This window comes from Ambystoma mexicanum, chromosome 2p (assembly GCF_040938575.1).
Source record: "Ambystoma mexicanum isolate Mex_15411 chromosome 2p, UKY_AmexF1_1, whole genome shotgun sequence".
NCBI classification, from domain to species: domain Eukaryota; kingdom Metazoa; phylum Chordata; class Amphibia; order Caudata; family Ambystomatidae; genus Ambystoma; species Ambystoma mexicanum.
Window position 1 is genome coordinate 115676805 of NC_090923.1, and position 15083 is coordinate 115691887.

The 15083-nt window shown below is 42.7% G+C and overlaps 1 protein-coding gene across 2 annotated transcripts in view; it reads right to left on the reverse strand.

The window, feature by feature from the left end:
- The window catches only part of EEFSEC (eukaryotic elongation factor, selenocysteine-tRNA specific), a 1309919-nt gene that overhangs the window by 991982 nt on the left and 302854 nt on the right, over window positions 1-15083 (reverse strand). For both annotated transcript variants that reach the window (XM_069643359.1, XM_069643360.1), the window contains exons 2-3: window positions 13214-13421; window positions 3973-4069 (exon numbers count right to left, since the gene is read on the reverse strand). In XM_069643359.1, coding sequence (XP_069499460.1) covers window positions 3973-4069; window positions 13214-13421 — 305 coding nt within the window. The remainder of the gene's footprint in view (window positions 1-3972; window positions 4070-13213; window positions 13422-15083) is intronic.

Sequence of the window (15083 nt, forward strand, 5' to 3'; positions counted from 1 at the left end):
TTCAAAGTTGCAACGTTAGTGCGCAAGTGTTTCTACGGAAAGGCACCAGTTTATCTGAAGACCCACATCACTCAATACCTACCCACACGTGCTCTCCATTGCACCAACCTGGGAACAATTAACAAAAATAGATTCATAAAGGTGGGTGGCCTAGGGAGAGCCTTCCCCAACCAAGCTGCACTCATGTGGAACGCTCTCCCTAGGACTCTAAGGTTGGACAGTAAGGTGAAATCCTTTAGGGCCTCGCTGAGAACTACTCTCTTCACATCTACTGGCTCAAAGTCAGGGATGAGGCAGCCTCTTGACCGATACTGATTTCAATACGTCCTGTTCTTTTGTTTCGTCTATTGTGTTCATGTGGCGCCCAGATGCTTGTGGGTTTAATGCGCGTACAAATAAATAAATAAATAAATAAAATAAATAGTATGGTAGCCTCTTGCTCACTGTTGGAAACCATTACTTGGAGAAAGGTAGCATGGTAAACTTCTTACCCCCAGTCAAGTATTGTTGCTTTGAGAAAGGGAGCATTGTAACCTCTTGCTCCCTGTTGGATATCATTGTTTAGAGAAAGGTAGCATGGTAAACCTCTTGCTACTATTGTAACCTCTTGCTCCCTATTAGGTATCGTTTGTCGCTACTGACGCACTCATGGTAATGCTTAGGAGACGCATTAAAGTTGTTACTTAAGCCCCTGCACCCTCAAGACTGGAATGGGGAGTCTGATATGATCCTCTGTCTATTCAGATTCCCCATGCATCTCACTGTTTAAAGATTCTTCACAAATAGTGAAGTGGTAGGGCTATGATTTATTTTTTAAGACATTTGCTTTGATTTCTTCTTGATGTATTCCCTTCTACATTTTATTTCAGATTTTTTTCCATCATTTTATACTATTTTATGATTTTCTTCGATTATTATGTTATCTGTGTTTTTATTCTGTATTAGAGTGAGGTGCAGGAAGACCCAGTTAACGGCTGCTGAAGGAAGGATAATGGCACAAATTGCCAGGAAAAGCCCCCCTTTGGGGGTGCCAAATCTTCGAGCAGACGCTGATGGGCAGGGTGTGGGGGATAGTGACCGAAATTGATAGGGAGCACCCAGCGACAAAGGGAAAGAAACAATGAGAAGATTCCTTTGCTGATGTACTGCATTGTGAAGGAATGGTGGCTGCTTTTTAAGGAAGGTTGGAGCCGGTGACGTGAAGGAAGGTTGGAGCCGGTGACGTGAGGAATGGCTCAGGGACGTTGCATAAGGAAGCGCGGATAGGCTGCCAGGAGAAAGGGTGCGAAGGAAAAAAGCTGCAACAGGGGAGAATAAATGGTAGAGGGGTAAGAAGGACAAGTGGGACTAGCAGGGCAAGAAGGAGCAGTGCAGTATCTAAATTGCTAACATGCAGGTTGGCGGCAACTCATGGTAACTTTAGTAGCACTGTCTGATTATTCACCTCTAAGGCAATTACAACCACACAGCAGAAGCATCAAACATTTCACAGCCAAACCAAATACATCAGTAAATGGGTGCATGATGGGCTTGAGATGTGTCCCAGCATACTCTTGAGGTATGGAGGCTTGCCTGTTAGGTGTTACTGTAATCTGTCAGATCCCTGACAGAAAAATCAGAAGAGGTGACAAGGCACAGAGTGGGCTGTGTAAAAGGTGAATGTGTTGGACACTCTGATGAAGTCCTTCTTTACTTTAGGGATGGACAGTGGAGTGGTCAAATGTGCCTTGTACCACCACAGGTTAGAGGATGCTGGGATCCTACGACCACACTCCATGTCATCATTTGCCGACATGGTACACTCACAAGTCCTAAAACCCACAGAAGCCAGTCAGTATTTCCACTAGGCCTGCCATCAAGGTTCTAGGGTAGCCCAAGTACATCATATCTCCAGCATAAAGAATATATCTCGACCTGACCGAAGCTACGTGGCCCAGGCAGGAACATGACCAACCCAGGTCACAAAGGTGCAGGCCATGCAAGTAGGGACAGTCAGGTTGAGGAGCATGTCGCTATAAAAGCCAGAACCCTCAGTCTACGAATGAAGGTGGTAGGAGAAGGAAATGGGAGACGAGCCTGGAAAATAAGGAAAAAAATCAGCTGTGGGGAGCAGATGCTGGGGATGAGACTTGAGGAATGTGAAGACCAGAGAGTAAGGAGGAGTGGTTACAGGAGATATACAGAAATTCCGAGACGGGGGTACAGGACCTGTCCAATAATTCAGAGTAGTAGTACCAGTGGCTCACCCAGAGTTTTGGAAGTAGAGACCATAAGCCAAGATTTGATGGCACAGGGGTTCCCTGAGAGTTGGGGTGGGGGGTATAAGGATCCCTCAAGATTTGACGATGCAGTGATCCTCTCACATTTGCGAGTGCAGAGGCCACCCTAAGATTTGGGGGTGCATGAGTCCCCCAGAAATCCCGAAGAAAGCAAAGGAAGTAGCGGACCTTTGACCCGACTGGGTTATCCCTAGAGAACAAGAGACCTCAAGGAGGCTACTGTACGGAGGGAGAGGCTTGGCTAGAGAAGAAATAGAGATCATAAACTAGGAAAGAACGGTTTGGCCAAGGAGGACTGACTAATTAAAGGACCCTACAGTAGGGAGATTGGAGGCAAGGTGCTGAGGGGGCCCCGAGTGGCAAAGGAAGGTGGTTTAGAGACCAAGGCCTACCAGTTAGTAATAAGGAACGCTCTAAGGCGTGGAATGGAGGGCATGGGAGTTATAAGGACATAGCATGAGGGAGGGGCCAGAGAGTCAAAACAGGTCTCTATAGGGATGCTTTGGAGGAGGTGCTCAGACTGTGGGAGAAAGAGTTGATAAAGGAGATAGATCAAAATTGTGAATGAGTAAGGAGTGGACCAAAAGCGGCAAGAATAATAAGAGCGAGAGAAAGAAAGATAGCACGGGTGGAGGTAGATGCACATATTGGAGGGCTATAGGTATTGTTAGAAGTAAGAGAAAACAGCAGAAATAGGTAGGAGGTTATGGGGGCCCCAGTCTGGCAAAGAAGCAACTAGAGGCTCCAGGTGGTGCAGCCAAACTGGGGAACAGGGTGCTTACAATAGATAAAAGGGGAGGTACGAGGCTCGAGGACCAGATGAAGTCTGAGAGGAGTGCAGGCCATCTCATTCAAATCTCCATCCTACTCTCTCTTTGGATATCTAGAAGTCTGTGTTATGGGACCAATGATCGAGAAAGTGATGTTGAGATTCCTGAATGTCTTCTTGCCATGAAAACTCTTCTTTAGTAGAGAGTCTTAGTGTACAGGTCTTCAAGCCTGCACGAAGGGGAGGCACTTCCCATCGGACTGGATGTGACCCCTGAGAAGGAGAAGGACTTTCTTGTGATTGTGAGACCAATCTCTCCCATTATCTTTTGGATTTGGGGAGCTTTGTTGTGCTATACGAAACCCATTATAAATAAATTCCCTTTTGAGAACTGGAAACACGTTGTCAGACTTGTTGTGCTTTCCTCCCATGGCCACACCACAGCACAAAGGGGAAAGAGGAATAGGAAGTGTTGACAAACCGGCAATGTTCCATTCCTGCAAGGCCGCATTCTGGGGTCAATCTATGGCTGGGATGGAATGGAGAATCAACGACTAAAATATTCTCACCATATGTTAGAAACATTAAAAACCTAAACAGCCAGTAACAACTCCCATCAAAAGACAACCATTAAATCACTAACACCACATGTCAGAGCAACTTACACTGCCACGCAAAAAACTACAAATAGCTCATGGCACAACCACTAACCTCTTCCTACCAAACAGCCCAATCACTAAACAACTCCACACACACAGTTCAACCAATAAACTATATACACCAGATGGAAAACTTCTAATCCACCCCACCAGAACATAACTAGAGTTAACATCATATAGGATCAAGTCAGTCTGTCTCATCTTCTTGTTCATCACCAATATAACATAACTGCAATTGATTTGAAGTGACCTTGTAATACATTACCTGAATCAGCTCAGGGACTCCTTGTGCTGTGTCGGTCTCTGGGGCCTCTGGTCCGCCAGGCCTTGCAGCCACGGAAATTATTGGTGATCCATGAAACCTGAACATAAAAATATCAGTCACTGGACACTTTCTCAGTTATTGTCCAAGAAATAAAATGTGAGCAATAATTAACCCAAGACAGATGATTTTTTTTCATGCAAATTGGACTGGGCCTAGGAAAAGACGTGGCTATAAAAGATCGCAGTTACTAGAAACAAAAAAGAAATTAAAACCCACATGCTACCCAGGGCCCATTTATTTAGGGCTACGATGAAACCTGTTGAAGACTGCTTTGGCCATATGTTAAAATATTAGTTAATCATCCGCTGGTATGTATCCATGCACTGTCCAAATCATACCATATTCCCCTTCAAGGCTTAAGGAAAATAATTCTATTCAGTATAATACCACTATCTAAGTTTATAAAATATGTTTAAGTTAACATTTGCTTAAAATATTTTAAAGCATAGTTTGAAACACAAAGTGTTGAAACATTGCACTTAAGGCGAATAAACGAATGTGGAAAACCATCATGTATCTGAATGAAATCAGGTGCATCTTGGTACCTGGTCCGGGGAATTGGTCAATATCTTGTCTTGTGTCCTTCGATTCTTAGTGGCAATTTCGCATGGATTAAGAACATCAATCTCTTTGTGTAATGGTTCTACACTGTTCGCTATTTCACTAGACTCGGCTGAACATGGCTGTAGTAAGAATATTCCTCGGCATTGGATGTTTTTGAAATATTCATCTTCCATTGTTTTATAAGAGATCCATCCAGACCATCTAATGAAAAGATATAAATGCATATTCGCCTGAGGACATGCTCCATCTCAACACTTTATGTTCTAATATTGTGGTGCCTGTTTTACCTTTTTTAAATACATCTTGTCATTTCCTGCATTTACCTTTTTCTGTTTGTAAGTTCCTGCACCTATAACCTTTAGAATGGCTTCTGTGTTTGCCCTGTAACGTTAGCATTCTCAGATTTTGTTGTTGTTTTTCTTTGCACATATTCTTGGAATTTTCATATGTTATGGCCCTGATGAAGCTCGGAGGTGGGAAACACTTTGGCATGTTTGTCATAAGAAATATGGAATAAAGTACTTTTGAAGGATCGAGATGCCATGCAGTTCTCATTCATTTAATCCGTTTATACATCTACCTGGTTAAAGGTTGACGCGAAGTATACCAGCAGCAGAGCTACTCACTAGCTTCTGCAGGACAGGGGTTTTCCCCAGCCTTATCATACTGTTATATTTATCTTTGCACATGAACTTCCACACCAGTTCTGACTTTAAATGTACGTCCAGAAAGGAAGGGGCAGTTCTAAATCTGAGAAGAATGTGCCAGGAGTGTGCTGGGAAGCAGGAGATGGATTAGGGTGCCCATGCATTTTTTTCTCTTAATTGATCAACTTTGTCACGACTCCTCCTGTAGAGAAAATTTTCCAAACAGAAGTAAAAACAAAAAAAAGTAATTCAACGTTGTGCGTAGCAGGTTTTCAAGAAAACAGATTGGTGAGTAATGCCTGAGCCTCGGTTCTCATCTACAGGTATGCAGAGAGCAGTAATGCATCCCCACAGAGCCTCTACTCTACTACTGGTATGGTATGCAGCTACATGATAGGCAATATTTTCACCTTGTTGAGCCTCCGCTCAAATGCTGGTATGGAGAAAGCAGTATTTTGAACTGGCGAGTATTTCATTAAACATCCCTAACCCAGACAAACTCCACGAAACGTACATACATGGACAAATCCTAACACAGGTGAAAACCAACCATCCACCGGACAAGGCACAAATCAGTTTCAGACATAGGGGATGGACTGAATCATCACTACTCTCCACGGGGCAGACCTCAAAATTATCTCATACTCCAATACCACATTGATACTGGCTCAACCCATCATTCAACTCTCTTCAAAATAGAAGAAACCAGGCTACCCAACATGACACTACAATGGATGAAATGCTTCTTGACAGAAAGAACAGAAACCACCTGTCCTACTCCCTTCCAGCTCAACCTCACGCTTATTCACATGTGGTGTTCCACAAGTCTCATCCCTCTAACCACTACTCTTCAATCTCTACATAGCTACCCTCATGAAACTCATCAAACAACATAGGCTTACATGCTACAACTACACAGATGACACTCGAATCTTCATCAAAATCACCTCCAGCAAGGACATAGAGCAAGCCCTGCCAATTGCCTCTCACACATGAATGCATGCAACCCGGATAAAACTGAAATCATGATCATGCATAAAAACCCAATACAATGGTCTGTGGAAATGGGAACCAGACCAGAAGCCTCCAAAGTATCTACAAATTCCAGAATCCTGATGGACAATGAGCTAGCACTGGAACATCAAGTTAACACAGTGATATAGAAATTCTTCCTCCACCTACAATCTCTTAGACGGACATCATCCTTTCTCACTTTTCCACACAGAACACACTCCATTTTCTCACTTGTCATGTCAAGAATGGACTATGCCAAAACCATCTGCCTTGGCATGCCCGACTACCTCAGAAAAAAACTACAACGAATCATGAATGCATCAGCAAGACTCCTAAGATTTCACAGGAGAGAACACAAGATGACTAAACTGGCTACAAGTCAAGAACATTATCTATTTCTCAACACGCTGCATCTTTCACAGAGCATTTCATGGTCGAAGAGCAGAATTCCTGCAAGAAAAACCAAATCTCCATCAACAGGCCAAACAAACCATGAGGTCTAGCAATATACGCCTTGAATCCAAACATTATCCAGAACTGAAATACAGAGGTTCAGCATTTTCAAACATCTCAGCAAAATTCAGCAACTCCCTTCCCAAGGGAATGCGCACAATAGAGGAACACCGGACATTCAGCAAAGCAGTAAAAACGTGGTTAATATGCAGAGCTAACCCGCAAGCCAAAGGTCAAAAGAGAAATCAAACATAGCTGATCACAGCACGCTGTGTTTGAGTTACCGAACAAGCTACCTGCACGACTTTGACTTAACTTGATGCCACAAGGAACACACAGTTTTTCCCCCACTAATGCGTACTAAAACTCTTCATACTCCTGAAAACATTCCACATGCAAACCAACGATGCTACACCCACACACCTTTAACACATGCCACGCCCTCACACTGACACCAAAAAGCAGATCTCCACACCTCCTCCAATAACGGACACAACCTCACCACTGACAATGCATCCTTATGCCACAGGCACACAAGGCCTCTGTAAGGAAGGCATGGTATCAATAGTAGACGAACACAATAGTTAAAAGTTTCAAAAATCATTATTTGGTATTTTGGTTCGGTTGGTAGAATTCCTAACTGGCCCTAACTCAAGAATGGGAGTAGTCTTGACGATTAAACAAATAAGTCAAGTCAGTCTAGTCAAAATATAAAAAGCCTAGACTAAATAAACCTGACATTGCCCTCCTTCTCAAAATAACAAATGTGTTAAGGGAATACAAAAGGAAAATAGTGTCTCAAAAGAAATGTGAGAATGGCTTAAATAACAGCTCCCTTCCCCACGGTCAGCTTCTTAAAAGAGATAGGTGGATGGCACAGTTCTATCAGTCTTGCAAACTTTGGCTTATTGGTACAATTCACCAGCTCAGGTTTTGGCTTCAAGCTTCTGGTAGTTCAATCACTTCCTTAGGCTTCGTCCGCCTTGTCATATATACATAGTTCTGTTTGTGACCTCTGGTTTCCCACAATCCAACACAGGCTTCCCTCTACCGGGCTCGAGTCTGTCTTTCACCTAGGTGGGGGTTCCCTTCCCCATGTTTTTGTCTTAGGTGGCTTTTCACTGTCGAAGACTTTCAAAACTGCAAGGATTTTATGTACACATCTGCATGACCAATTCGACCTCTCTTTAAACAATTCTACAATCCACAATCTTTCTGATCTTGCAACACCAATGCCTCTTGGTGCTAGTTTCTTATTCGCTTTAGTTTGCCCTCTTGGTCTCTTTCAAAGTTCATATACTTTGCCCTCTTGGCATATTCAGAGTTCACATATTTAGATTTTCACTTATTCAACTTTCTTTCTGGATCGCAGTTACTTTCTTGCCTTTGGTTCCCATTGTAATACACTTCAACTCAGAACATTTCACAGAGACTTTCGAATGTGCAGTTTCGCCTCACACGACCACTCTGTTACTTTGTATCCATTCCTTTTACAATTCAGCAATTGTCCTTTTCGATTACACATTTAATCAGCACACGCATAACATTCAACTTCAGGGTTACAGTTACTTTTGCTTTAAAACATAAACCAGGATTCTTTTGCCTGCAGCAACTCACCGCTTGTGTTAACTGGTCTTCTATCATCAACGCTCTTCATGCAGCAGTCAAGGCCATTACCAACGCCTCCTCTGCTCTTCCCCAACTCTGCCGTTCACCCGGGAGGGTCGTGGCCGCTTCCAAGTACCTTGAAGATTTATTTCTTCCGCTCACTCAGTTTAAGTCTTGAAACGCTTAGGGTTTTCCGAAAGTGTGAAATTCACGCCTGGCTCTCTCTCGATCTTCGCCACTGCCGATCGACCCCTTGGCCTTCCAACTTCCATAGCTTGGTTTGCATCAGCCCAAAAGAGCTGTTCCTTCTCGTACCAAGCATCGCTCCGAGAGTCCATGTGCGCGCCACCTTTTGTTCTGACATGGAGTGTTAACAAGTGGCAGGTGTGTATAGTTAGGATTACGTGACTGACTCTGCCGGGCCTCAATACAGAGACAGAGCCATTACAAGTTAGTAGAGGTAATCTTTCTGACCTCTTTCCTCATCTTCCTCAGCCCAGAAGTGTTGTCAATGTAAAGTGGGGAGGAAATATGGCAGCTGTAGGGTTCCATAAAATAAGTAGGGATAGGGGTTAGATGGGTTGTGGAAAAAGGAGGATGCCATGTCTCACCATCGGGGTTTCTCCCGCACCTCCCGAGGACCACCTACCCAGGCGATTCTCCCTCACTTGTCCACCCCCAGGGTCAGGATCCAAAAGCGATGGGCATTCCCTGGCCACCTGAATACAGGATCCCGGGGACTAGGTTATAAAACACTTTTTTTTCACAGCCTCCCATTTGGATGCATACGCCTTGCACGGCCACCTACCCAGACCATCTACGAATAAACTAACACCCAGTAACCAGTTTTTCCAAACTGAAACTACCAACATCATAGCAAAAGCAGTTGTGAGCGCTCCCTCTTTTCCCACTAACAAAGTAACCCCTCTCTTATTTTCATATCCGCCAGAGTGCCTTGAGACCATGCAAATGGCAACAGTGTGCAGTATAAATCCCACTAAAATAACAGCCTTGGCTGCCTCATAACAGATTACATATATATGTAGATGTTTTGGAATGTCTTAAAGGCTACCTTACAACTGTGCCTTATGGCACTGCTTTCACCAGAATTGCACAGTGATAAGACATGATAGCTCAATCAGGAAACCTAAGTGCAAATTAAGTGCTCAGTGCTGATATCTGTGTTCTTCCTTCTGATCACATGTTTTTCTAGATGCAAGTCAAAACTTAAACTTTAAGTCTTATCAGGAAATGAATCAAGGAAGTAAACTGATTTCCTTCTGCGGGTATACAGTGGTTATATATCGAATCTGTTATAGTGAATGCTCATATCACAAGTATTTTATAACCACAACTTAATATCGAATGCATTTTGGGGTGGGGTACAGGGTTACATTCTTTGGAGAAATGTTTGGGGTGGGTTTTTAGGGGTGGGAGAGCCACCCCCCAGAAATATGAAAAAAACAAAGAAATGCATTCACTATAAATGTTTTCCTTATAAAATACTTGAGATATGTGCATTCACTAAAACGGATTTTGATATAAAGACATGCACCCCCTTATGCCTTCCAAGGGTCGTAAAAACCATCATAATCAATCAACATATGAGAAGCTATAGCTAGAAGGGCATTCATGAGAACCTGGCCAAGGGAGCTCTATAACAGTGCACATAAGCAAGCGATGCTGTTTTGGTCCAGGAAATTGGCAGCAGGAAAGGTAATGTTAAACAGAGATCAAGAAGATTTCATGAGGTTCACAGCTACCGAAGAAGTTACAGAAAGGTACAGAAGTTACTGAAAACCTACTGACGTTATCAACAGCCTACATTTTAACAGCTTTCATCCAAAACATCTGAAAGAAAATGTACCCTTCAGCCAATTCTTGAGATTACAAAGAATTATATCCAACACAGAACTTCTACAAAATGAATATGAAAATATGAGAACTAGGTTCTCAGAAAGTGTTTTCCCGGATTAAATTTTGGAAAAGGCTATAACAAGAATAGGACCACTGAAAAGAGAGGGTCTCCTTAAGGGACAAAACAAAAAGGATAACACCAGACTGATCCACTCACTCACATTTTCTTCACAGAGTTACCAAATCAAGAAAATCATTAATACGAATTGAGACTTGATCCAACTTTACCCCAATTTACATCACCTCTTTCCGGAGCCACCAATGTTGGCGTATAAGAGAGGAAGGAATTTCAGGGACACCCTAATTAGGGCAGAGAAACCAAAACAATCTCTACAGACCATCCTGAGAAAACGCAAATGCGGTACATTTGCATGCCTAAATTGGCAACATTGTTCCAACTTGATCAAACGAGAGTATATCAGACACCTGCATACGGGCAAAAAGATACCCCTTCATGACTACGCAACTTGTGACAACAATAACGTCTTCTATGCCTTAAGATGCCCTTGTGGTATGTACTAAGTGGGAAAAACAACATGCAAAGCCAAAGAGAGAAGGACCGAACATAAATCCAATCTGAGGACAGAAAATGTCAAATCACCAGTATACAGACATTTCAGAGATCACAGAGATATCACAGCACAACTGAGATGCATCATCTTAGAAGTAATACACCCCATTCGGAGGGGAGGGGATTTATCCAAAAGACTCTCACAGAGAGAACTATTTTGGATTCATAAACTCAACTCTATGACCCCCCTTAGGAATTAATGAGGAATTCTACTTGGACCTATTCCTATAGTGTCACACAAGGCCACCCAAATACCAGCATAGACATGGCAGAACATATCCAACTAATTCCACATTCTTAGAAAATACACATGAATAATTAGGAGGAGAGATTGTACATTCAGGATTCCATTGTGGATGGATGTATAACATGTGTTCTTGTATCAACATGTAGTTTCTAAACTGTTTGATCAAGAATGTGAGCTTGGAAGAAGACAGGCCGTATTTTGAGTTTCTTGAATCCACATTGTTAACTTTGGAAGTTGTTTATATCATAGATGATTCATAACACCCTATAGCTTTTTTTTTACATTTCGCTATACTTTATCTAGAAATATTGAGTCATCACCTTTAACCTGCATCCAACCCCAATACCTTTAACACACACAATGGAAATTAAGTCATTATAGATTGTACAGGTAGATGGCTAGATGAAGCCTATTCCCACAGTGTTTCAATGGATGAGACCTTGCTTTCACTTAAGGCGACTCAATACATCGTTCCTCACATCTCAATATCCAAATGTTACATATACCATTGTTATTTAATCCCCTAACTAAGATAAGCGATTGTTTCTCTAATTATCTTAACCAACCACAGTCGAAGACGTTCAGATAGCATTTTTTACCAAAGGGGTACATATCCAATCCCCCCTTTTTTCCATACGTAATATGCCGGTCCGGAAACAACGGTGCCGGTAAGCTGACCGGCATATTACAGGTCTGCCTGCCGGAATTGCTGTGCCCGGCAGGTCTGACCCTGACGGGCACAGTGGCCACGATAGGCAGACCATTACGGAAGCACCGGCACTGTTAATAAGGGCTTCCGTGTTCCCGTTCCCATAGAGTCCTATGGGAATGGGGAATTACAATGTACCGGCGCCTGACTTCCCCGGGTGCCGGGGTTGTAATCCCCCAATGTTACCGGGAAGTCAGGCGCCAGTAAATCATTACGGGTGCGGATACCGCGGCACCCGTAATGAGGCCCTATATCTTATTCCATTTTAGGAATTTCATTAAGCATGGAGCTTTTCACGTCCTCCCTGAGAATGTTAGTGTTGTTCAAGTAGTCACTATGCTTTGTTTACACTAATGATGTCACAAACGTCATACGTGCTGATGTCATCATGACTCCATCACGCTCCTATTTAAAGCGGCCATACTTTTCCTTCCGAATATCGGCAAGAAGAGTCCTTCTGCCCACGGAAATCCCATGGATTCCCCAACACTTTTTCAAACACCGGAAATTAAGATACAAGTCCTTGCGGTAAGCCTGATTTTACTTGCTATCTACAATGACATTGTTATTGAGGCCTTAAACCTTGAATCCAAAAAACATACTAGAAATTCATGTACCATTCCTGCCACCACAGATAAGGATTACTTACCCAGTGGGACAATGAAGAAAACACAAAACCGAACCAGCATCTTGTTTACTGAATTATTGCACTAAGGTCAGCAAAACATTATTCCTACTACAACTAGTAGCGAGCAAGCTTATGTATGATATTTTGTTAATGCAATTACGCTATTGATGCACACATCGGGATTGATTGAATAGGATCTTTAAGATCGGTCATTACAATCCACCAGTAAAAGAGATAAGTAATGACTGTATGACATTGGAAATCATTATGACTGCAAAAAAGGCAGTTGTGTATGAAAATTGGTTATTAATCTCAAGTATTGAAGTGTGGCCGATTGAAAATGTGTCTTATTAAGAGGATGGACAATCTTAGATTATTACACTAAAAATACATTATTTGATGTTTTTTATAGAAATTATGTTAACTCTGCCCCTGATGAACAGAAAGAAAATCTCAAAATGCATTGGGCCTTATGAATAAATACTCAATGAAAAAATGTATGTCTTAAAGCGTATATTCTGTTGAGCAACAATCAATCAACCATGATTGCAATATCGAATATAATTGAAATCACTGGTCAAATATTAGGACTTTCCTACCTTCCTTCTAAAAAGTTTGGCTTTAGGGTTAAGATAGTGTGCAGAGGATGGGAGTACCCAGACGAGGGAATTTTGTTGTACCATCTAATGGTCCACATAGAAGCCACTACAGGCCTGCAAGTGAACACTTTGTCCATCTTATCATTAGATTATCTAGATTACATCCTTCAGGTACCAACCTATACAGTCATCTGGGGCACTGGTTAAAGGAGAACACCACTTACTTGGTATTTTCCAGTGTTTTCTGCATCTTCTTGGTCATTTTCTCAATGGCCGATTGCCTCTTCCCCTCCGGAAGAAGATCAATTTTATTCAAAACCACAACCATCTTCTGGCAGGCAATCTCCCCAATGACCAGACATTCAGCGGACTGTGTCTGCATTCCTTTAGTCACATCAACAACCAGCATCATCAAGTCGATTATCTGAGCTCCTGAAAGAGAAGGTTTCCAATAAATAACCCAGGCGTATACATGCCTTGAAGACATGGAAATAGGTTGAAATAATGAAAGGGGCAAAAGAGACAGTGAAAAATAGGGAGGGGAGGAGGAGGCAGGGCGTGGCAAACACAGGAAGGAACTGAGGAACAGAAAGAGGAAAAGGGTAAGGAGGAGAGGAGGTCTGATGAGAGAGTGAAAACAAAAAGACAAATGTAGTGGAAGAGATGATGCAGAGGAAGGGCAAGAAAAATGCGTGAGAGAGGGAATGAGAAAAAAAGATGGGTGCACACAAAAATCAGTGTGGGTGTACACAATGTTTGTACTGACATGCAATGCAAAGCTATATTCCATGCAAAATGTTTCAGCTGCATAAAAAGGCCAGCAAATTCTTTAAATAAGTAAATATATACCACTACTGGTCTTGGTGAGATTGTACACAGATGTGTCTGCCGTCCATTGGGTGTATAATTGACCTTACCAACATACATGACCAAGAAATGACATGCATTCTTTCTGCTGAAAATCAGTAATTGGGGGGGCCTGTAGTTGTTAAGTCAGTACCTAACATAAAACTATGCACAGCCGGAAATGGGCACATGCAGAAGCTAAGTAACCGTTTCTCATGTAGATTTCCTTTCAAATGTTTAATTGGCATGAAAGAAACCCCATCACGTCACACAGCTGTCTCATGACACATTTCTGCTTATTAATCCAGTATAACAAGGTGAGGGAAAGCACAAGATGGAATTACAAACAGTCTGAAATTAATTTAGATTCACCTTTAGCAGCATTGCGGTGAGACTTTCAAAAGTGCCCTACCCAGTTGGTTCACATACAAGGTGTAAACCCATTTTTGGTTGCCAAACTGTACCAGTCTAAAAAGTGGAGGGGACATTCATAACTTCTTCAGGAGGTCCTCCAAAGGGTTTCTTGCTAGAACCAAAGTTAGTCAAAATACTCAATTTCACATTGTCCTTGTCCTTTTTTTTTTACTAAAACCAAGAATCCCTTTGAAAGGGCACACCCTGGCTTCAATTATTAACGGGGCATCCCCAAGTCCTTGCTGCAATTTGATGACATATAAAGGATCTATGTGATCATTGCGCCGCCCACAACTGCAACGGCGAAAATGCTGACGGCAGTTACGGCGCGCCGCAGTGATCATAGGGATCACTGTGTCCTCTCACACCCCCAGCCCCCAACCCAACCCCAATACAAACACGCTTACCTTTAGGGCGGCACACACAGATGTGTGCCGCCCGCACTGTGCGATTCCTGCGGTGTCAGTTCCTCCCACTAACGTGGGTTGGAGCTGACGCCGCAGGGTGTTTTCATATTTTTATTTTTTTATTTTTTGTTAACGTGTCCCCCGCTTTCCAAAATGGTAAACGGGGGACACCCCCGCAACACCCGACCTCCATTACTGCGCCCAGGAAGAGTAGGGTACACCCCCGCAACACCGCTCTGCTTGGGCGCAGTAAATGTCACCCTCATTTTGTGCGCCTCCAAAGTCGCAGTGACTGCAGTGGTGCACAAATGAGGGCACCATTTTTGTACGCTACCCATATAAACATAAGCCATATCTGGTTTGCTAAAGTGGCCTATGAGGATATACAGTTATACGTTGGCAAAAACATTGTAATTCTTTTTATTGT